Source organism: Oryctolagus cuniculus, chromosome 14 (genome assembly GCF_051225735.1).
Source record: "Oryctolagus cuniculus isolate XC-2025 breed Fujian yellow rabbit chromosome 14, ASM5122573v1, whole genome shotgun sequence".
In the NCBI taxonomy this organism is placed as follows: domain Eukaryota; kingdom Metazoa; phylum Chordata; class Mammalia; order Lagomorpha; family Leporidae; genus Oryctolagus; species Oryctolagus cuniculus.
The window spans coordinates 68,682,208-68,706,335 of record NC_142880.1 but is presented as its reverse complement, the minus strand read 5'-3'; the positions used below and the strand labels follow the sequence as shown (position 1 = coordinate 68,706,335).

Here is a 24,128-nt window from a genome sequence, read left to right as displayed (position 1 = left end):
GCCGCGGCGCCAGCAGGAGGCTGTCTTAAGCCCCACAGGAAAGGATGCCCTGAGCACCTCCCAGGGCGGGGCTACCTGGCTTCCTTTTCCTCTGAGCTCTATATCTGCTCCCAAGGACACCTTTAGCTTCATTTCCTGCTCTTGCAGCCTCACCTGTGGTACTGCCAGAGCCAGCGGAGCAGGCAGGAATGCAGTGCGCAGGACTCTTGCTGGTGGCCTTGGCTGCCTGTGTGGCTCTTCAACCCTCAGAAGGTGAGTGGGGCACTGGCCATCAGGCCTCCAGTGGCTGGGAGGACTCCCAAATCAGTCTTGAAGGAGTGGGTTGGGGCAGAGCTCTTTATGTCTTCAGACAGTTATTTTCAATGATTTCTGATTACCTACAAGACAATGGCATACATTTAAATTCTAGATCTCTGAGGAATTTCAGGAAGGCACCTCATTATAAGAGATAATTTGTTGGGGCTGGCGCTGTAGTGTAGTGGGTAAAGCCACCATCTGCAGCGCCGGCATCCTATATGGGCTCCAGTTCGAGTCCTGCTGCTCCACTTCTGTTCAGCTCTGTGTTGTGGCCTGGGAAAGCAGTAGAAGATGACCCAAGTCCTTGGGCCCCTGCACCCATGTGGGAGACCCAGAGAAGCTCTTGGCTCCTGGTCTGTTGTGGCCATTTGGAGACTGAACCAGTGGATGGAAGATCTCTCCCTGCCTCTGCCTCTAACTCTGACTTTTAAATAGATAGATAGATAGATAATTTGTCAATTGGAAAATGAGGTCCTTCCACATAAGTGCAACTTGAAGTGGCATTTCCTCTTCTATGACAGAATCTTAGAAAGTGGGCAGCCAGAGGTTTACATAAAGCCCATTATTTAGATGCATCCCCCTTCCCCAACCTGCTAAATGTCTGAACACAAGTGTATGCTTCTTTGGGGAACAGAGACGGGACCAAGGGGTACTGATTGGGTAAGCTGAAGATTTTCCCAGCAGAATCAGCCCTGTGGATACAGAAATCTGAAGCTTCAGTTTGATCTTTAGAAATGGGAGCAGGATTAAAGAGATTAAACATGCAAATTAGATCTGAGAGAATTTAAATCATGAGTTTCTAGCATGCAACTGGGAGACTGTAACTGAATCTGCACTGCACAGACTCTGCTCTACAGCAGCACTCACTACTGCATTAGGGAAACCCTAACTGGAGGTGCTCAACAATACTGGGCTGATGCCATCTTTTCTTGTGTTCTACCCGGAATAGATCTCTAAGTGCAGAGGCAGAATATAAATTTCATTTGGTCTACTTTTTTAAGAAATTGAGCTATCATTTAAAACAGAGATTTCACACGCACACACTCATATGGACACATACAAATTGGACGTTAAAACCTCTATCTAAAAATCTAATTTGGCAACCACGGTTCATGTACACTAGCAGGAACTGGTCAGAGTGGACTAGCATCAGTCTTTTTCCTCTGAAGATTGCTGTCTCGTATTAATTGCTTGATCTCTGCAGCTTTAGTGACTCCAATATGGTGCTCCAAGATACTGGGCTTAAGCAAAGGGAGAAAATATGGAGAACTTCCTCTTACTTTCTATCACTTTATCTTATCAGGACAAATACAAAAGTGTGTCATTTTCTATTTCCTGTAATTGTTTTTTTTTTCTGAAAAATTTAACATTGAAATTGAAAAAAAAAAGATTTATTTTATTTATTTGAAAGGCAGAGTGAGAGAAAGACAGAGAGGAAGAGACAGAGAGGTCTTCTATCTGCTGGTTCACTTCCTAGATTGCGACAACTGCTGGGCATGGGCTTGGCTGAAGCCGGGAGCTAGAAGCTTCATACAGGTCTCCCATGGAGGTGCAGGGGCCTAAGTACTTGAGCCACCTTCCATTGCTTTCCCGGGCACATTAGCAGGGAGCCGGATGGAAAGTGGAGTAGCCAGGACTTGATCCAGCACCCAAATGGGATGCCAATATCTCAGGTGGTGACTTTACCCACTGTGCCACCTACCATTGAAGTTTTAGGGATCACTTTCACTGTTTCTCAAAGGTCTGTGAACTAAAGCTTTATACCTAGTTTTTGAAACTACCAACTATTTTTTTAATAAATCTTTAAAATTAAAGGTGTTTCTCCTGCCAGCTTTCTATTTCTAGCTGTCCTAATAGCAGCAGTAGTACCCGCAACTGCTGCCCTCCTGCAGAAAAGGGAGGAACAGGCACAGGGCACAGATGGGACAGAGGAGGCTGTGCTACACCCAGGACCAAACTTCACATGGGACAGAGCCCTGGAAGGACAGCAAATGCAGAGGTGCTTGAAAAAGCACTCTGGTGATAAAGGGAGCTGAGACCCAGTAGGAGCCTTTGGTGCAGTCTAGGGCTTTAGTCTGGGCCACAGGAAAATCACATTTTCAGAAAAGCCCCAACTCTTTGCATTTAAACATAGTGATTTGGGTTGGAACACAAGAGGGTAGTTCTCAGTCATGGAAGTGAGGGGGCAACACCACTGCTTCCCACAGCAACCTCCCAAAGTGTCTGTGTGCCAGGTGCCCTGTGAGCTGGTGATTCAGGCTCCAGGCATCGGTCGAAGACCAGGTAAGGAGGGGGTGGGGAGGACTCAAAGACGCAGGGAAGGAGACAGGCAGTTCTTGCAGGCGGAGGGGACAGGGAAGTAGTTTGTGCTAGTTTGGGACTTTGGGAAACACATTTTGTGGTTTCAGGTAGAAAGCTGTTCCATTATCTTCACTATGTCTTAAATGGCACCCCAAACCGCTCTGCATAAATGAGGAAGCAGCAGACTCTATTCACAATTAAAAGACTTGGAGTCCTCCCAAAGGTAGGGCATACTCCACATCTGCTGATGTGGAGGCTGCCTCAGAGAACTCAGCACTGAGTACACAAACATGTCTACCACGCTGTTCCAGTGTCCCTAGGCTGGATTCTTTGAATCTACAACTTTGAGCCTGGCTGTTTCTATTTTATTTTTTATTTATTTTTTTTTTTTAAACAGGCTTATTTCACTTTATTTTTCTTGTGTAAAACCCTATGTTGCAGCCACTGTTACAGCTTGGGTCCACTGCACAGACACCCAGGTCAGTGAATTCCTTATAGGGAGACTTGGTAAACACAGTCTCTTTCCAGAGGTTGGGGGTCAGATCGCCATAGGTCTTGGAGGTGGCATCAAAGGTGGCCCTGACAAAGTTGCCCAGGGTGGCAGTGCTGTCACTGGCTGTGCTATAGCAACCATCAGTACCAGTCATCAGTACTAGCTTCTTGGCTACAGGGGCCAAGATGATGTCAGTGCCCCAAGGTGGGGGGCAGGAAGGACACCACCAACACAAAACCACAGGGTTGGGTCACCTTGTAAGGCACTGGGTGGGGCTGGTCGGTCTTGTTTTCCTAATAGCCTCTCTGAACAGGCAGAATTGAGAGCTTGGCCAGGATCATGACCTCTTGGATGGTGGTGACTATTTCCTTTGAGCACTTCACATGCAGGCTGATATGGCCACTATAGTCCCTGATGGCAACAAATTCCTTTCCTGGTCCGCTGGAGAGCACGTGTCTGCATTTGCACCATAATCATCTTCAAAAATCTTATGCTTGAGGAATGCCCCCAGGGAAGTCAAGGACAGGGAGAAAAGGCAGCTCTCCTCCAGGGACTTGTTCTTCTTGTCTTGACCAGGCAGACCAGTTGTTGAGAGGGAGCCACCTTGTCCGCTGCCTCGCTTCTGTGAGCTCAGCAGCCCTGATTCTGTCCACTGCTGCAGCCCTGGATGCCACTCGGCCTCCCACTCCAGGGCCCCCTGGTGCTCCAGCTTCACCTGCCATTTGGTGTTTTTTTTTTGTTTGTTTGTTTGTTTGTTTTTGTTTGTTTGTTTGTTTTTTTGACAGGCAGAGGGAACAGTGAGAGAGAGAGAGACAGAGAAAGGTCTTCCTTTTGCCGCCGGTTCACCCTCCAATGGCCGCCGCGGCTGGCGCACCGCCGTGATCCAATGGCAGGAGCCAGGTGCTTTTCCTGGTCTCCCATGGGGTGCAGGGCCCAAGTACTTGGGCCATCCTCCACTGCCTTCCCGGGCCACAGCAGAGAGCTGGCCTGGAAGAGGGGCAACCGGGACAGAATCCGGCGCCCCGACCGGTACTAGAACCCGGTGTGCCGGCACCGCAAGGTGGAGGATTAGCCTAGTGAGCCGCGGCGCCGGCCTTGGCTGTTTTCAATTGTACATTCAGATTAAGGTTCTGCCTGTGCCCAGCAGATACAAGTCAGGAGATTTTGCTACGCTGGCTCCCAAACAGTCTTCCTGATAATGATCTATAGGAAGGGTATGGGAAAGTTCCCGTCACTCTCTGAAGACTCACAGGAATGAGCTGACATGACACTTTAAACAGAAGACTGAAACACAAATTTATCAATGTGCAAAGAGGCAGCATCACAGCACCCAGGAAAACCACACGACTGTGATTACCCAGCAACCCAGTGCAGCTCAGAAGCTCACATGCCCTTTTTCTACAGCAGAGAGGGAGAATGGACACTGCAGACATTTCTGAGGGGTTGTAAGTGTCTATTAGGGGAATGAGTAAAAAGGACAGATACTATAGACACAGTTAGCTTTCCACATGATTCCCTGGAATTTGAATGGGTCTGAGGGACAGACTTTGTCTTGCAGTGGGCATCTATTCAGTTGCAGTTACTTTCCTTACTCTTCTTTTCCAACAGAGAAGATGAGATTTCAGGGTGGAGATGGAAGGCAACTGTGTTCCCTTGTCCAGTCTGGTATTAATAGACAAAGGAATTCCAGAGAGAAGGGGGAGATCTGACCTAAATAATAATTGGCCTTCCTTCAGTTTCTGTCCAGGTGTTCCCCAAAATTAACATACTACATCTTTATCCCCGAATTCTATAAAACTGTTAAACTACTTAGATTCTAGTATCAAAAGCCAGTCATCACACCTATGATAAAAGACAAACTTTCAGCTGTCCTAAATTTAATTACAAGGGCCAGAAAATGGAATATTGGAGATATAAGGGAGCTAATCAGCTAACAGTTTTGGCTAAACCACCACCAACAACAAATACAATTCCACGTTCCGGAATGTACACCAAACCCCAGGCCTCTGACCTGCTGGGCATCAAAACGCCCTCTTCACACCCACACCAATCCAGAAGCAACAAGTACTCTACATAAGAACTACTCTCCTATTCCAAAGCTTCCTTCCTATTTGCATTATTCTGCCCTTTTTATCTATAGCAACACAAACAGTTTATGTCTCATGTTTCCTTCATGAAACTGTAATTATAAAAATGCTCTTTGGTCTGGGTCCAGTGAACACATTTCCAACTGCTCTCTAAGCTTGCAGCTAAGTTGCGGAAACCTGTCCTGGGACCCAGCCTTTTTCTTACTAGCATCTCTAACAGTTCAATAAACCCTTTATTTCAAAGATGGCTCAGTTTCAAGACTTTAGGTTAAACATTTATAATGTTGTATAGGAGCCAGGAGCTTCTTCCGGGTTTCCCATGCGGGTGCAGGGTCCCAAGGACTTGGGCCATCTTCTACTGCATTTCCAGGCCATAGCAGAGAGCTGCATTGGAAGTGGAGCAGCCAGGTCTCGAACTGGCATCCTTATGGGATGCCGGCACTGCAGATGGTGGCTCAACCTACTATGCCACAGCACCAGCCCCAACTGTTTTAATTTTTAAATTGTGTATTGAACTTAGAATGGGTTAGCCAGTGTTTTAGGCATCTTCAAAGGAGAAAGGCTGTTGTTTGCTGCACAGAAATTGAGAAGAGATAAAAATAACTATTTTCCTAGAGAACCAAACAGTATCTGCTCTCAAGTATCACAACTTTAAAAGTTCGGCAAGAGTAAGATTGTGTACAAGAGCAACACGAAATAACCAATTTCATTCTTACCCATCTAAGATAGCTCACTCACAATATAATAAAACCATAAAGTACCTAGAAATAGATTGAAGATATACACTATTATTTTATCAGATTCTTCTAAAGGTATTGAAGAATACAAAAAATCTGAATATTTAATGAGATTATTCCAATTTATGGATAGGAAAATATTTTTCAGATGCTAAACATAAATATAGTGTATTTCCAACTACAAATTCAAAGAACTTTGGCAAACTTAAGCTGATCCTAAAATATTTATGAAGAATAAGTTGGATGGGGAGATTTATTCTATCAAGTATCAAAATTTATTTAAAAGTGTCTTAATTGAAACTGTGGAATTGAATACAGATCGATAAATAGAACTTGAAAGAGAATAGAGAATGCCCAGAAGTAGACCCAGGTATAGATAGAAACCCGAAGATTTAATGACTACCCACACACATCAGTGAGATAGGCTGGTTCTTGTGGGGGAAAGAAAGCAATCCCATTAGCAAAAGACCTCACTGCTGATACAGAAGGGAGAACATATTATTGAGTAAGCTTTAACAGATTTATTTATTTATTTATTTTTTAATGCCCTTTTTTTTTTTTTTTTTTTTTTTGACAGGCAGAGTGGACAGTGAGAGAGAGAGACAGAGAGAAAGGTCTTCCTTTTGCCGTTGGTTCACCCTCCAATGGCTGCCACGGCTGGTGAGCTGCGGCCGGCGCACCGCGCTGACCCGATGGCAGGAGCCAGGTACTTCTCCTGGTCTCCCATGGGGTGCAGGGCCCAAGCACTTGGGCCATCCTCCACTGCACTCCCTGGCCACAGCAGAGAGCTGGCCTGGAAGAGGGGCAACCGGGACAGAATCTGGCGCCCCGACCGGGTCTAGAACCCGGTGTGCCGGCGCCGCAAAGGGGAAGGATTAGCCTAGTGAGCCGCGGCGCCGGCCGCTTTAACAGATTTATAAGCACGTTAAGTAACACACAAGATACGATGTTAGAACAAAACTCTATACACCATGGCAGAAACATCAGAAGAAAGAATAATTTCTCCTCTCAAGAGACAAAGAGTTACACCTCGTGACATTCCCTGAACATCTTGAGAGAGACTGAGCCAAGGCCAGAGATATTTAAAAAATTTATCTAGAGGCTGTTTGTCCCTTGACTGTGGATATATAGCTATTGCCATAAAAATCGGAGACTGTACTTAATCTCCAGAGAAGTTTACCTCCATTCCAAAAATAACCACTCAGATTCACTGCGTCTCTAATGGAATTTTCAAGGAAGGGAGAAGGAGAAAAGTGGCCTCATTACCTTTGATAAATGGAGAAAACATTTCATTTACCCTTATAGTTTTGTGGGGTTTTTTTTCTTTTTTTTTTTTTTTTTTACAGTCAGAGTGGACAGGGAGCGAGAGAGAGACAGAGAGAAAGGTCTTCCTTTTGCCGCCGGTTCACCCTCCAATGGCCACCGTGGCCAGCGCGCTGCGGCCAGCGCACCGCACTGATCCTAAGGCAGGAGCCAGGTGCCTCTCCTGGTCTCCCATGGGGTGCAGGGCCCAAGCACTTGGGCCAACCTCCACTGCACTCCCTGGCCACAGCAGAGAGCTGGCCTGGAAGAGGGGCAACCGGGACAGAATCTGGTGCCCCGACCGGGACTAGAACCCGATGTGCTGGCGCTGCAAGGCGGAGGATTAGCCTATTGAGCCACGGTGCTGGCCATACCCTTATAGTTTTGAGACAGTAAATATCCTAACAAAAATTTTTTTCTGACTCACAATATGCATAAAGTGAAATCCAAATGTCAAAAGCAAAGCTTTAAAAATCAAAATGTTATCTTTATAACTTCTGGCTATGGAAGGATTTGCAAACATAGAGATAAGTAGCAAACCATGAGAAAAAACTTAAAGTTAAGCTACTGAGGAGCAAGCATTTAGCCTAGCAGTCAAGACACCTATGTTCCACATTGGAGCACCTGGATTTGATTCCAAGCTTTTGGATCCTGATTCTAGTTTCCTTCAAACGCAGATCTTGCCAGGCAACTGTGAACCTTGTGGGTTCCTGCCACCCACATGGGAGACCTGAATAGTGTTCCTGGTTCCCAGTTGTGATCCTAGCCCAGCCCTAGGTGTTGTGAGCATGTAGGGAGTGAACAAGTGGATAGGAGCACTGTTTCTCTGCCTCCTCTCCAAATAAATAAGTAAAACTTTATTTATTTATGTATTTATTTTAAAGACCTGATTTCAATCTTTTTTTAAAAAAATTTATTTGAAAGGCAGAGTTAAAGTAGAGGCAGAGGCAGAGAGAGAAAGAGAGAGAGATCTTTCATCCGCTTGTTCACTCCCCAGATGGCTGCAATGGCCGGAGCTGTGTCGACCCAAAGTCAGAAGCCAAGAGCTTCTTCCAGATTTCCCATGCAGGTGCAGGGGCCCAATGAGCCATCTTCTACTGCTTTCTCAGGCCATACCAGAGAGTGGGATCAGAAGTGGAGCAGCCGGGACTCGAACCAGCGCCCATACGGGATGCCGGCACTGCAGGCGCTGGCTTTACCTGCTTTGCCACAGTACCGGCCCCCAGTAACTAAAACTTTAAAAACAAAATCTTTGAAGTGGACAAAAAATGTTTTCTGATTGCTGACAAAAGATTTAAAAACAAAATACCCTGAGTTCCAATAAATAAATAAGAAAAAACTAACAAAAATAGAATTTGGCAATTCAAAGAATAATTTTTGAAAAGATTTACTTATTTATTTGAAAATCAGAATTACAGCATGAAAGGGAGAGACAGAGAGAGATCTTCCATCCACTGGTTCACAACCCAGATGGCCAAAACAACAAGGGCTGGGCCAGGTCAAAGCCAGGAGCCAGGTGTTTCATCAGAGTCTCTCACGTGCAGGGGTCTCTCGTGCAGGGGCTCTAGCATTTGGGCCATCCTCCACTGCTTTCCCCTGGCACATTAGCAGTGAGCTGACTGGAAGTGTAGTCAGTGTAGGTCTCCCCAATGGGTGACAGGGACCTAAATACTTGAGCCATACCTGCTGCCTCCCAGAATGTGTATTAGCAGGAAACTGGAACTAGCAATAGAGATTGGACTTGAACCTAGGTGCTCATATATGGGATGTAGGAGTCCCAACTGGCATCTTAACTGCTAGGCCAAACACCTGCCCCTAAATTCACCACTTAAAAGAAGAAAATTCAGATGTTCAATATATTCACAGAATTGTACAATATTCACAACTATTTAACTGCAACATATTTTAATCACACCAAAAGTCATCCCATATCTTTTGTGATTTATTTTACTTATTTGAAAGTCAGAGTTACAAAAGAGAGGGAAAGAGAGAGATAGAGAAAAAAAGAAAAAGAGAGCGAGAGCCGGCACTGTTGTGCAGCGGGTTAATGCCCTGGCCTGAAGCGCCAGCAACCCATATGGGCGCTGGTTTGAGACCGAGCTGCTCCTCTTCTGATCCAGCTCTCTGCTATGGCCTGGGAAAGCAGTAGAACATGGCCCAAGTCCTTGGGCCCCTGCACCCACGTGGGAGATCTGGAAGAAGCTCCTGGTTCCTGGCTTCAGATTGGTACAGCTCCAGCCGTTGCGGTCACCTGGGAAGTGAACCATCGGATGAAAGACCTCTTTTTCTCTCTCTACCTCTCCTCTCTGTGTAACTCTGACTTTCAAATAAATAAATAAATCTTTTAAAAAAAGAAAGAGAGAGAGATATCTTCCCTCCCATGGTTCACTACCCAAAGGGCTACAATGGCCAGGACTGGGCCATGCCTAATCCAAGAGCCTGTAACTCCATCCTGGCTTCCTACGTGGGTGGCAGGGGCCCAAGTACTTGGGCCATCCTCTGTTGCTTTCCCAGTCAAATTAGCAGTAATATGGACCAGAAGCAGAGCAGCCAGGACTTGAACTGGCACAGTGAAATGGGATGCTAACATTATAATCCGCAGTTCCCTGGCTACACCAGAATGCCAGAACCTCTTTGGATATTTTTTAATTTCTCTTTTTGATTTCTTCTTTGACCCAGTGGTAGTTCAAGAGTGTATTTTTTTTAACTCCCATGTATTTGTGAGTGTTCACATTTTGCTTTTGTTATGGATTTATAGTTTCATTCCATTGTGATCATAAAATATACTTGGAATTGTCTTAATCTTCCCATTTTCTAAAGACTTTGTGTGACACAGAATGTGATCTGTCCTGGACAAAGCTCTGGGTATACCAAAAAGAATGTATATTCTGCTACCCTTGGTTGAATGGTCTGTACAGATCAGTTACTTGGCTGGCTCATAGTCTAGTTCAAGTATGCTGCTTCCTTATGTCTCAGTGATCTTATGTCTCAGTGATCTCCATCCATTATACGAAGTAGAGTGCTGACTTCACCTACTAATATTGTTGTATCCATTTTCTGTTACTATAAGAATATAACTGAGGGTAGGTACTTTATAAAGAAAAAAGGTTTATTTGTAAAGCTCACCATTCTAGAGGTTCAAAGGCATGGTGCTAGCTTTGCTCACTCTGGTGAGGGCTTCATGGGAGAAGCCATCGTGGAAGCAGGAGCAGAACAAGACGCAGAGCAGAAATCACATGGTGAGACAGGAAGCCAGAGGTCAGTCAGGGTTCAGGCTTGCTCTTTTATAAGAACCCTCTTATCAGAACTACCTCTGGTTCTACCAGAGTCCTATGACACAATTATTTTGCAATATTCTCTCTCCGTTTTTTAAAAAGATTTGTTTACATATTAGTTTATATGAAAGGCAAAGTAAGAAGAGAGAGAGCCCTCCATTCCACCCACTGGTACACTCCTCAAATGCCCACAAAGGCCAGGGTTAGGCCATTCCAAAGCCATGAGGCAGGAACTCCATCAGTGTGTCCCATGTGGGTGGCAGGAAACCAAGACCTTGGGCCATAATCATCTGCCTCCCAGGTGCACTAGCAGGAAGCTGAATTGGAAGCACAGAGGAGCCAGGGCTCACACCAGGCACTATGATAGGGGGTGTGGGCATCTCAAGCAGCAGCTTAACCTGCTGTAACACAAGACTGCCCCAAGGCACCACACCCAACATCACCACACTAAGCACTAAGTCCCTAACACCTGAGCCCTTGGGGCACCCGCTCAAACCATACTGGGACCATAGCAATTGTACTGCTGCCTGCTTCTCCCTGCAGATCTGTTGGTATTGGATCTTTATATAGCTACTCTGTGTTGGCTGCATGTATGATTACAGTTGTTACATCTTCCTGCTGAATTGGCCCTTTTATCAGTATGTGATGACCTTTTCTGTCTGTGGTGGCTGGGTCTTAGTTTTGTAGACATTTAGTCTCTAAGGTTTGCTAAGGGAATGGTCGTGCACCTGTCCTTACGGCTGTGTGAGTGTGCTAGAAGGACAGAACTCCAGAAGACAATTATACTGGGCCTAAACATGTGGCTCCAGATGTGTCTCCTCTATTGTAGCCCTTGAGGATAGAGGCCTCTTGCTTTACTTGTTTTTTTTTTTTTTTATTTCCCCAGCGATGAACACTGTGTCCAAAATATTTTAATTGCTCAGTAAATGGTTTTCAAGTAACTGAATTAAGGAATGTTAACAGAAAGTTTGGGTTCCTAGAGAATGAGTCGCATAGTCATTTTAAATTTCATAGAAAGCTCCTTTTCTTCAAGGTGATGAGGCTGTGAGTAGGCCTGGTCTTTCTTTGTGGGCCAGGTGTGGATACAGGGATCTCTCCCTCCCCACACACAGGACAGGAACCTCTATTGCTTACAGCAGCTGCTATGGGGGGCTCTGTTTCTGTTAGCCCCTAATTCAGGGACTGCCCTCTGTTATTGGGAGGCTGCCCCCTGAACCCACGGCTGGTGTTCTTCTGAACTCTTTCTACTCACTATTCCTCTGGTGAAATAAGCAGCACAGGAGAATGTCCTGCACAGGGCCTGCAGGGATTCGCAGACCCGCATTTTAATGTGGGCGCTGTGTTTCCTTCCACTGTGTGCTGCTCTCTCTCCTTGCTTCTGGGTAACAAGAGCCCCCCACCCCGACCTCCTATCCTGGTTGTCGCCCCTTTAATCCATCTTGCTTATCACCGTGAAGTGGAAAGCTGACATTCAAGGCCTCGGTGGTCTGACCTCAGGATTTGTAAAACTGTGTCTCCTATCACTCCCCTTCCTCGTTGCTCACTTTAGACAACGTGTTCCATCTTTCTTCAGATTCTAAATGCGCCTCAGGCTTTCCTGTCTCTGAACCCTCTCTGCACCATGCACTTCCCTTAGTCTGGACAAGTCTTTCTTCACTTCCCTCCACCCTACACATCCTGCCAGGCTCAGCCAAGTCCTTCCCTGCTGGGAAACTCTGAAGTGGGCTCCCAGGACCCCTGGAGTCACCGCTTTCATCTTTGACCAAGTCAGCCTGAAACCCCTCGAGCAGCACTGTGCACAGCTTTTCCATCTCTTTTCTCTGGTTCTGTGACTTTGCCCACATTCATTTCATCTCCCACAAGTGCAGTTTGAGTTCCAGTAAGCAGAAGTGTGTTTTGCCCCAGGTCTGTTTCACAAAGCCCTCAGTAAGGGCTTCTTGCTAAAGTGAATTAAATTCCATTTCTCTGAAACACTAAAGATGAAGGCCATGACAGTTTTCAACAAACTGTAAGATTTGACATTTCCTTTCTTTTCTTCTTTTAGCCATACTGTCTCCTGATTTCAGCTGCTGCACTCAGGTTTTACCACACCTGGCCAAAAGGTTTCTGAAGATGGTTCATACATGTCACCTGCAGAGAGCTGATGGGAACTGTGACTTGGATGCTGTCATGTGAGTGCTTTTTGGCAGGAATATCTGATTCCACACAGTGAACAACACGCAGATAATTTTCCAAACAAGAGAGGGAAGAGTCTGTTCGTTGGGCCCCTGGCTCCCTGGAGTAAATGCACAATCTCTGTTCAGGGATGTCCTGACCCCCACAGTAGCCCTCCAGCCCCTTCAACCAGCACCTTCCCCACAGTGCTGTGACTGGACTAATGCCCTCAGTCACCAGCAAATGCTCACAACCTTCCTAAACAAAACAAGGGAGAGTCTGAGTGGAAAAGCAAACTCCAAGCAGAAGGTGACTCTGTTCATGGTGTTCACTGTAACTCTTTCCAGACAAGTATATGGGTTGCTGTCATTCTTACTCTCTGGAGTGTGGTGACATCTGCACTTGTCACAAAGGTCACATGCAATCCAATCACAAATGCCCTGCTCTGATTTGATTCTGGGGGTTGGTTTGCGGTGAACTCCCTCCACCTCCCACCCCATCCCTAATGAGTTATGGAAACAGTTCTATAGGTGCTCTAAAACCTGAACTGCACGGGTATTTATCAAACCTGGATTCTGACAGCAATGCTGGGAGGAAGGCATCACATATGGAAGAGAGTTGTGCCCGAGTCCTAGGTCACTGGTGCCACATAACTAGAGACTAGCAGAAAAGGGATGTGAACCCAATCTCTTGGTTCTGAACCTACTCCAAGGTCATTCAGTTGAAAGCAGTGGTGGGACTAACCACCAGATGCTCTTCTGAAAATCCACTGTGTTTAGTTAACTCCCTGTCCCACAGGATTGAACACCACTTAGGGCAACTAGTGGTTGTGGGCATTTGGGGAGTGAATCAGCAGTGGGAGATACTCTCTCTCTCTCTCTCTGTTTCTCTGCCTTAAAAAAAAAAATCAGCCCCTAAGAATACAGTATCCAAAAGTGAGGAGCTGCACGTAAGTCATTAAGATTTTATTTTTTCTATTTTCTAATGGTGACATTTTTTTCTTTCCTTCTTAACAGCCTTTATTCAGGTGGCATAAGATTCTGTGTCAATCCAAAGAATCGTACCCTTAATAGGTGGATGAAAGAGCAAGCAGCCAACAAATTTGGTCAACGCATAATTTGTCATGAAAAGAACAGTAAGGAGAGCCTCAAGGGGCACTTCAGTGGAGGATTCTATTACACTTGGCCATAAAAGTTGGCCATAAAACTTCTTACCAGATAGCTGACACCGGAGACCACAAAGATGATTCCTCTGGTGAAAGGGGGAATCTTATCTTCAGATGATCTTTTAAGAGGAGCCATAATTGCTCCCATTTTTTTATTATCAGATTTTCCAAACCTACAGAGAAGTTGAAAAAAAGGTACCATGAACAGTTTTCTGTGTTCCATTCACCTAGAGTCATCATTGCAAATATTATGCCACACTTACTTTCTCTCTTCTTTGTTTCTATGTGTGTATACAGAAAATTTTACAACACATACATACATAGAACTTTTTTGCTAAGCATTTGAAAAGAAGTTGCAAGCATTATGACATTTCACCCTAATTCTTAAGCATTATGATTTAACATCCTTTAAGAAAAAAGACATTTTCTTTTATAACATTATCACTTTTGTACCTAAAAACTACCTATGTCATTAGTGTATACATAATACATATGAGCCATATTCAAATTTTCCTTTTTCCAGAGTACTTCATTTAGTTATTTTTTCAGCTGGGGATCAATCAAGGTTTACACATTGCACCTAATTGTATAATTAAATTGAAGTATAATTCTTTAATATCTTTTAAAAAATATTCATGTGATAGACAAAAAGAGTGAGAGAGGCATGGAGCTCCCATCGTCGGTCTCATTCTCCAAATGCCTACAACAGCTGAGACACCTGAGGCTGAAGGCAGGAACCAGGAGCTCAGTTCAGGTCTCCTTAGTGGGTGGCAACAACACAGATATTTGAGCCCTCATCTGCTACCTTCCAGGTTCCACATTAGCAGGAAGCAGAAATTAGGAGCTAGAGTCAGGCACTGAACTCATTTGGGGTATGAGCGTCCTAACTGGTAGCTTAACCATTGACCAAATGCCTGCTCCTCAATCTAAGAAAAGTCCTCTGCCTCTTCTTGTTGTTATTGTTGTTTTCTCCCACAGATGGATTCTCTTATAAGAATCTAAGGCAAGGGGCTGGTGCTGTGGCGTAGTGGGTTAAAGCCCTGGCCTGAAGCGCCGGCATCCCATATGGGTGCTGGTTCTAGTCCCAGCTGCTGCTCTTCCAGTCCAGCTCTCTGCTATGGCCTGGGAGGGTGGTGGAGGTTGCCAAAGTCCTTGAGCCCCTGGGCCCACGTGGGAGGCCAGGAGGAAGCTCCTGGCTCCTGACTTCGGATCGGCTCAGCTCCAGCCATTGTGAGCATCTGGGGAGTGAACCAGCAGAAGGAAGACCTCTTTCTCTGTCTCTACCTCTCTCTGTAACTCTTTTAAATAAATAAAATAAATCTTAAAAAAAAAAAAAAGAGTCTAAGGTAGCATCTGTTCCACATCTGGGTTTGCTTGATTGTTTCCTCATGATCAGGTTCAGGTTTAACATTTTGGTAAGAATTTCCTATGTAAATTTGTATACTTCTTATTGTATCATTTAGGGTTCATGAACATTAGAGTTTATTTTCTAAATAAAAAATTTTAAACTGTCTCCATGTGGGTGTCAGGGACCCCAAGTACCTGGGCCAACTTCCACTGCTTTCCCAGGTGCATCAGCAGGAAGCTGGATCAGAAATGAAGCAGCTAGCACTTTAACTGGAGCTCTAAAGTGGGATCCTGGCATTGCAGGTAGCAGCTTAACAGACTGAGCCACAACTACAACCCCTAAAGTAGATTCTAAAATTGAAAATCAGGGGCTAGTGCTGTTGAGTAGCAGGCTAAGCCTCAGCCTGTGGCACCATCTTCCCACATGGGCGCCTGTTCATGTCCCAGAAGCTCCTCTTCTGATCCAGCTCTCTGCTATGGTCTGGGAAAGCAGTGGAAGATGACCCAAATGCCTGGGCCCCTGCAACCACATAGGAGACCCAGAAGAGGCTCCTGGCTCTTGGCTCCTGGCTTTGGATCAGCCCAGCTCCGGTTGTTGCGACCATTTCAGGAGTGAACCCACAGATGGAAGACCTTTTTCTCTGTCTCTCCTTCTGTCTAACTCTGATTCTCAAATAAATAAATAAATCTTTTTTAAAAAAAATAAGAAAGTCAATGTAATGGGGGAATTCTAAGATGATCCCCTCAAATTCACTGTGTGGGTATACAAACACCTCCAAAATGTTAATCTAGATGCTGCAGTGAAGGTATTTTGCAGCTGTAGTTAAGGTCACAAATCACTTGACCTTAGGTAAGGAGATTATCTTAAGTCTGTGAGTGACTTAATCACAGAAGCTCTTTAAATCTGAGTCCCAAGGTCGGAGACAGGGCAGTTAGGAGGGGTTTAAAGCAGAGGCCTCACTGTGCCCGTGGCTGGCTTTGTAGATGGAGGGGGCTACATTGTAAGGAATGCAGGCAGCTCGAGGTGGCCCTTGCCTGATGGACAAAAAGGAAGCTGAAACCTCAGTCCTACAACCACAAGGATGTGAATTCAACACAGTAAGAATGCGATTGGAGCAGATTCTTCTCAGGAGCCCCCGGGAGGGAAAGCAGCACAGCCTACGTTTGAATTCAGCCTTGAAGACGTAAGCAGAGAAGTCAATCACACTGTGCCCGCACTTTTTAAAAAAAAATTTATTTGTTTATTTGAAAGTCATAGTTACAGAGAGACAGGAGAGACAGAGAGTTCTCCCATCTTCTGGTTCACTCCCCCAGAAGGCCAGTTCTGGGCCAGGCAGAAGCCAAGAGCCAGAGCCTCCTCTGGGTCTCCCAAGTGGAGGCACAGATCCAAGCACTTGGACCATCTTACACTGCTTTTCCACAGGCCAGGAGCCAGGAGCTGGATTAGAAGTGGCAGTCAAGACACAAACCGGTGCCCATATAGGATGCTAGCTTCACAGGAAGCAGCTTTACCCGGTATGCCACAAAGCCTGCTTCATGTCTGCACTTCTGACTTAGAAAGTGTGAACAGATAAAATGATGTTGTTTTAATGATGAAGTTTATGGAAATTTGTTATGCAGCAACAGAAAATCAATACAGGGGCCTGGTGCTGTGGCATGGGGGTAAAGCCACCACCTGCAGTGCCAGCATCCCACATATGTGCCAGTTCAAGTCCCAGTTGCTCCACTTCTGATCCAGCTCTCTGCTATGACCTGGAAAAGCGGTAGAAGATGGCCCAAGTCCTTGGGCCCCTGCACCTACATGGGAGACCCAGAAGAAGCTCCTGGCTTCAGATCGGCGCAGCTTTGGTCATTGCGGCCATTGGGGAATGAACCAGTGGATGGAAGACCTCTCTCTCTCTGCCTTTGCCTCTCTTTAACTCTGCCTTTCAAATAAATAAATAAATAAATATTGAAAAAGAAAGAAAATCAATACAATCAATAAACAAGAATTTTACCATCCTGACTGTGTAAGTTTGTTGTCTGCAGGGCAAGTAGTATGTTAGAATTTAATATATCTCTTTAATGGCCGGCGCCGCGGCTCACTAGGCTAATCCTCCGCCTTGCGGCGCCGGCACACCGGGTTCTAGTCCCGGTCGGGGCGCCGGATTCTGTCCCGGTTGCCCCTCTTCCAGGCCAGCCCTCTGCTGTGGCCAGGGAGTGCAGTGGAGGATGGCCCAGGTGCTTGGGCCCTGCACCCCATGGGAGACCAGGAAAAGCACCTGGCTCCTGGCTCCTGCCATCGGATCAGCGCGGTGCGCCGGCCGCAGCGCGCAGGCCGCGGCGGCCATTGGAGGGTGAACCAACGGCAAAGGAAGACCTTTCTCTCTGTCTCTCTCTCTCACTGTCCACTCTGCCTGTCAAAAAAAAAAAAAAAATAATATATCTCTTTAAGAATAAACTGTAGGAGTCCAGTGTTGTGGTGTAGTGTGTAAAGCCACCACCAGTGAGTCCAGCCTTCAATATGGGCACTGGTTCCTTTTCCTGCTGCTCTACTTCTGATCCAGCTCCCTGCTAATGGCCTGGAAAAAGCAGCAGAAGATGGGCCAAGTGTTTTGGGCCTTGCCATGTGAGAGACCTGGAAGAAGCTCTTGGCTCGGGGCTTCAGCCTCAGCTTTTGAGGCTATCTAGGGAGTGAACTAGCAATGGAATTTCTCTCTCTCTCTCTCTGCAACTATTTCAAATAAATAAATAAATAAATAGAAGAAGAAGAGGAGGAGGAGGTGGTGGAGGAGGAGGAGGAAGGAGAGGAGGAGGAGAAACAAGAGCTGTATAATTCACTCACTGTTCAGGCAATGTAAGCCTTCCCAGGTATGGTCCAGTAAACAAGGTCTTTACATACCCTGATTTTCTTTACTGCTCACTCACTTGAAGTCTCAGGGCTCCTCCTAAAAATTGCAGAGAATTCTCCATTTGTGCATTTGTAGTTGTTCATAATTCTAAGGTCCTGAAGAAATAGAGTTCATTAAAGATAACTGAAAATGAATCTTGATGTGAATGGGATGGGAGAGGGAGTGGGAGATGGGAGGGTTTCGGGTGGGAGGGAGGTTATGGGGGGGGGAAGCCGCTATAATCCAAAAGTTGTACTTTGGAAATTTATATTTATTAAATAAAAGTTTAAAAAAAGAAATAGAGTTCCTATTCATTCTACAGATGTGAGGGTTTTGTCCCTCAATTTGGCAATGGCCTTTTATCAGCAAAGCCCTCAGCCATCTGTCTCTTTCTGATGGATGTTTGTATTCTGGCCACTCTCGGGTGGTGGGTGAGGTTTACATGTACCCTGTTTCATGAGATGATGACTTCAGCTTTCAATGTATTCTGAGTTGGAAAGGATTTTCCACTGGTAAAAACACAGACTCTCCAGACAGTGCCGTTAAACATCTACTAACTATTCCAGTCCTAATTGAGTTGGCTAGCAGATGATCCAAGATGCTTCTGCTCCCTGATACTGCCAAGCTTACCTAGAAAACAGGAAGGTGGGCAAAGATTACCTAAGAGGGTATTAGTAGTCCTCCCTGTGAATCTGAACTTTTAGACAATCACTGAATGATAGCATGTATTTCACAATCCATTCAGCAAATCTGATGTTTTGTGGCAAGTTTAGCAGTTTTTTTATTATAAAATCATTTTTCCTTGGTAAATTTGTGAGAACATCAAGCTCATTTCACCCACACCAATACTACAATTATGCTTCCCCCGGTAATTCACAGACCTAACTTAACTGGCACAGTGCAGCCTCTATGTGTTGTCACTATTCTACCTCTACATGAACTACTGAAACATCACAATCTCCTTCCTCCACCCAGGGTTCACTGATGACACAAATACATATTGCTAAGTGATTTGTGGTCTAGCCATTTACAACAAAAACAAGATAGCATAGGGGCCAGCATTGTGGCACAGCTGTTTAAGCAGCCACCTGGGATACTGGCATCTCATTTATGTGCTAGTTGGGAGTCCCAGCCGCTCCACCTCTGATTCAGTTCCCTACTAGTGTTCCTGAGAAAGCAGCAGATGATAGCCCAAGTACTGTGTGTAAAAAACACTCCTGTGTTTTTTAGCTTTTCTTGACCTCAGAAGTTTTATGCCATTGTCACTTTTTCCCTACAGTCTCACACCAGCCCATTTTATTTTTTCTGTTTTATTTATTTATTATTTATTTATGTATTTTATTTGAAAGGCAGAGTTAGAGAGAGACAAGGAGTGACAGAGGATTGATCGTCCATCCCCTGGTTTACTCCCCAAATAGCTGCAACAACCAGGGCTGGGCCAGGCAGAAGCCAGGAGCCAGGAGCTTCTTCCAGTTTGCCCATGTGGGTTGCAGGGACCCAAGCATTTGAGACACTTTCTGCTGCTCTCTCAAGTGCAATAGCATCTGGGACCCAAACCATCGGCCATATGAGATGCTGGCATCACACACGGTGGCTTAACACAATGCACACAACGCTGGCCCCCTTTCCGCTGTTTTATGCCTTGTTTTTTTTTTTTTTTAATGTAAGTCTAAAGATCCTTACATTATTTTTTATTTTTGCATTGTAACCTATTGTGTGGTGTGCTACAGCTTTTTTTTTTTTTTTTGGCCTGGCATAATATAAATAGATATGAAAGTGGTTCTTAATATTTTATTTAAAATAACACTATAATTAGATTCTTATTTTAACATATTTGCATACAAACATCTCCAACTACAGCATAAAATCAGGTAATGATTTTGACCCAGGTCAAAGTCTATCTTCATTTTATATGCATTTTTCTTTAATATGCATTTTTCATGAACTATTTATTTATACTTTAGAGTTTATTTATTTATTGGAAAGGCAGAATGACAGAAGGAAAGAGAGATCTTCCATTTGCAGGTTCACTCCCCAAATACCCAAAGTAGCTGGGGAAGGGCCAGGCTGAAGCCAGGAACCTGGCACCCAAACCAGGTGTCCCACATCGCTGACAAGGACCCAACACCTGAGCCATCATCTGCTACCTCCCAGGATGCACATTAATAGGAAACTGGATCAGAAGCAGAGTAGCTGGGACTTGAACCAGGCACTCCAACATGCGGCATCCCAAGGGTGGCTTAACTTGCTATACCAGGTCATCACCCACTTCCTATCCTCATTTTGAATGGATAGATATTGCCATATTAAACGCTTAAGAATTGGCACCAATTTACACTACTAACCATGTATGAGTAAATAGTTGCTAATACTATATAACATGAAACATTTTAATCATTTCCAATCACATAAGTGACTTCTTTAGTTTTTGCAAAAAAACTAAAAACTTTCTTTTTTTTAATATTTATTTATTTATTTGAAAGTCAGAGTTACACAGAGAGAGAAGGAGAGGCAAAGAGAGAGAGAGACAGATCTTCCATCCACTGGTTCACTCCCCAATTAGCCGCAATGGCCGGAGCTGTGCCGATCCGAAGTCAGGAGCCAGGAGCTTCTTCCAGGTCTCCCCTGTAGGTGCAGGGGTCCAAGGACTTGGGCCATCTTCTACTGCTTTCCCAGGCCATAGCAGAGAGCTGGATCGGAAGTGGAGCAGCCGGGCCTCGAACCGGCGCCCACATGGGATGCAGGTGCTTCAGGCCAGGGTGTTAACCCACCGCATCACAGCGCTGGCTCCAAAAATATACTTTCAATTCACTCTATAATCACAGATTTAATTTACCACTAACCATAATATTCAACAGCTAAAAAGTAGGAAGATCACAGTTCCACAATAGTATAAACAAGGGCTAAAAACAACAATCAAATCACAAGATGTCCATTTCATACCTATACATTTTTTTTTTTTTACTTTGTATTAACACCACATATCCAAGAAACACAATGTTTGTCTTTTTGGGACTGGCTTATTTCACTAAGCACAATGGCTTCCAGTTTTGTTGCAAGACACATCCAACAAATGTGTCCAACACAACAAAATGCATCCATTTTGTTGCAAGACAGGATTCCATTCTTTTTTAAGGCTGAGTAGTATCCCACAGTGCATATATAGCACATTTGCTTTATCTAGTCATTAGCTGATGCACATCTGGGTTGATTTCACATCTTAGCTGTTGTAAATTGAGCTGGAAAAAACATGGGGATACGAAGAACTATTTCATATGCTGATTTCATTTCATTTGAGTAAATTCCCAGAAGTGAGATGGTCGGGTCATATGGTAGATCTATTTTCGGTTTTCTGAGGAATCTTCATACTGTCTTCCATAATGGTTGTACTAGTTTACACTGCCGCCAACAGTGCATTAGGGCACCTTTACCCCCATATCCTCACTAGCATTTATTTGCTTGCTTTCGGAAAGAGTGAGAGGTAAGAGATGGGAGGGCAGAAGGTCAGAGAGAAACTTTGCTTCTGTGGCTGCTTCTGAGCCTTCAGCTTGGGGAATTCTTTTCTGGGCCTAAACAATCGAATTTCATTGATTTATTCATTTGAGAGGCAAAGAAACAGCGGGAGAGAGAGAGGGAGAGAGAAAGTGCATGTGCACACTCATCTACTGGTTCTCTCCTCTGATGCCCGCAATGGTCAGGTCTTGGCAGGCTTGAAACCAGGAATGGGAATGCAATCTCCCAGGTGGAACCCAATCAGTTGAGCCATCAATACTTATCAGTTTTATTATGATGCTGAAACACAGATTAAGGTCAATCAATAAATTGGCAATCTTAGAGCAGGAAGCTGGAGTTAAGAGCCAGAGCTGAGAACTGAACCCAGGTATCTGACATGGAATGCAAGCATCTTAACTACTAGGCTAAATACCTGCTCTCTGTAATATATTTTACATGTAAAAACAACAATAACAACAACAACAACTAGTCACCCCTCACTGCTCTGTTTTTTCAGATTTTCCTAGAGACATTCTTTTTTTTTAAGATTTTATTTATTTATTTGAGAAGTAGACTTACAGACCGTGAGAGGGAGAGACAGAGAGAAAAATCTTCCTAACGGCCCCCTAACGGCCCCCCTAACGGCTGCAACTGTCGGAGCTGTGCCAATCTGCAGCCAGAAGCCAGGTGCTTCCTCCTGGTCTCCCATGTGGGTGCAGGGGCCCAAGGACGTGGGCCATCTTCTGCTGCTTTCCCAGGCCACAGCAGAGAGCTGGATTGGAAAAGGAGCAGCCGGAACTAGAACCAGCCCCACATGAGATGCCAGCACTGCAGGCGGAGGATTAACCTGTGCCTCGGCTGGCCCCTTTGTTAGCTTGAGATACCATTCTACTCTACAATAGCCAAGTTATTGATTAACCTTAGGCAAGTCACATAATTTCAATGCTCAGCATCATAATAAAACTGATAAGGGTGATATTGGAATGAATTCAGAGGATACATACATCTAGAAGCAGGAATGCAAAGTTATAAATGTAAATCAAGAAAGGAGACTACAGTGTTAACCAGGAATCAGAAATCCTGTTCGAGGGAAAGTCCCTCCTTTGGCTCCAGGTTTAAACTGTTCCGACTGATTCGTCCCACATTCTTCCTTCTCCGTTTACTTTGGCATCCCTGATCCTCAACCCCATTGCACATTTTATTACAGACTATAGGTCATGAAAACAAAGCACTGCAAGGGACCTAACCTGGATCTCTGGCCAATGTTCTATCTTGTTTCTAAAGAACACAGATTTCTGAAATATATTACACACACACACACAAAACACATACACAGACACACACTGTCGTTATCCCTTGTTTCAAATCTATCAATCCCCCTGGTGATACATATTTTTATAATTAATCATTCTGTAATGTATCATTTTTTTAAAATGTATTTATTTATTTATTTGAGAGGCAGAGTTACAGAGAAAGGGAGAGCCACAGAGAAAGGTCCTCCATCCACTGGTTCATTCCCCAAATGGCACAACAGCTGCAGCTGGGCCAATCCGAAGCCAGGAGCCAGGAGCTTCTTCTGAGTCTCCCATGTGGATGCAGGGGCCCAAGCACTTGGGCTATCCTCAGCTGCTTTCCCAGGCCACCAGCTGGGATATAGATTGGAAGAGGAGCAGCTGGGTCTTGAATCAGCACCCATATAGGATGACGGCATTACAGGCAGGCCTAAACTACTGCACCACAGTGCCAGGCCCCTGTAATGTATCATTTTTAATTTTTAGTATGGTACAGACAATTATCCCTTCTACAACATGAAAAATTTCAATATTATTACCAATTAAGTTATAGATATGCAGAACAGGTCAATGTTACCAACTGCAGACTTCTGTGACCACATTGGCAAAATTTTGTTCATGTAATGAAATCCTGCTTATTTGAGATATCCAATTTATTGTTCACTCAACAAACACTAAGCCGAACACTGTGCTAGGGACTTAGGATGTAACAATGAATGAGATACATACACATCTGCCCTCTCTGAGCCTACTGTATTACAGGAGAGAGAGATGTACTGAAGTTTTACAACACTGCTAGAAAATTTGGCAATAAATATTAAAGAGTGATTTAAGTGGACATATCCTTTGAGAAATTCTATTTTCTAAGGATTTATTCAAGAAAGTGGCACAGTGGAAGTTAAGCTGCTGCTTGGGATGTCCACATCCCCTTATCAGACGGCCTGGGATCAAGTCCCATCTCTATTTCTGATCCAGTTCCCTGCGAATGTGCCTGCAAGGCAAGCAGATGACTGCAAAGTGCTATCCAAGTGTTAGATCCAGATAAAGCTTCTGGCTCTGGGTGTCAGCCCGGCCCAGCCCCAGCTGTTACAGGCCATTGGGAAGTGAACTAGCAGATAGAAGAACTCTCTCTCTCTGCACCCACCCCCTGCCATTCAAATAAATAAATAAGAGATTTTTTTTAACAGGGGTGGGGCAGATACTGAGAAGAATGAACAATGGGTATGGGATGATTATCACAGAATTTCCATAATACCAATAAATACCAGAAAAGGAGCATAACCCAACTGCTCCAAAGCCAGCATTTAGAACAATCA

The 24,128-nt window shown here is 44.7% G+C and overlaps 1 protein-coding gene and 1 long non-coding RNA gene across 3 annotated transcripts in view; one reads left to right on the top strand and one right to left on the bottom strand.

The window, feature by feature from the left end:
• Positions 1–24,128, bottom strand: part of LOC138845191 (uncharacterized) — a 68,199-nt gene that overhangs the window by 23,252 nt on the left and 20,819 nt on the right. Inside the window, exons 3-4 of the long non-coding RNA XR_011382029.2 lie at positions 13,861–13,984; positions 154–377 (exon numbers count right to left, since the gene is read on the bottom strand). This is a non-coding gene — a long non-coding RNA (uncharacterized LOC138845191). The remainder of the gene's footprint in view (positions 1–153; positions 378–13,860; positions 13,985–24,128) is intronic.
• Positions 133–24,128, top strand: part of LOC103349663 (C-C motif chemokine 28) — a 61,429-nt gene continuing 37,433 nt past the window's right edge. The window contains exons 1-3 of one of the 2 annotated variants that reach the window (XM_051853500.3): positions 133–252; positions 12,537–12,663; positions 13,663–13,984. In XM_051853500.3, the coding sequence (XP_051709460.1) occupies positions 189–252; positions 12,537–12,663; positions 13,663–13,837 (366 nt within the window). In that variant the 5' untranslated portion in view covers positions 133–188 and the 3' untranslated portion in view covers positions 13,838–13,984. Of the gene's footprint in view, positions 253–12,536; positions 12,664–13,662; positions 13,985–24,128 lie in introns of those variants that run through there. The other variant, XM_089312760.1, reaches the window with a different exon arrangement.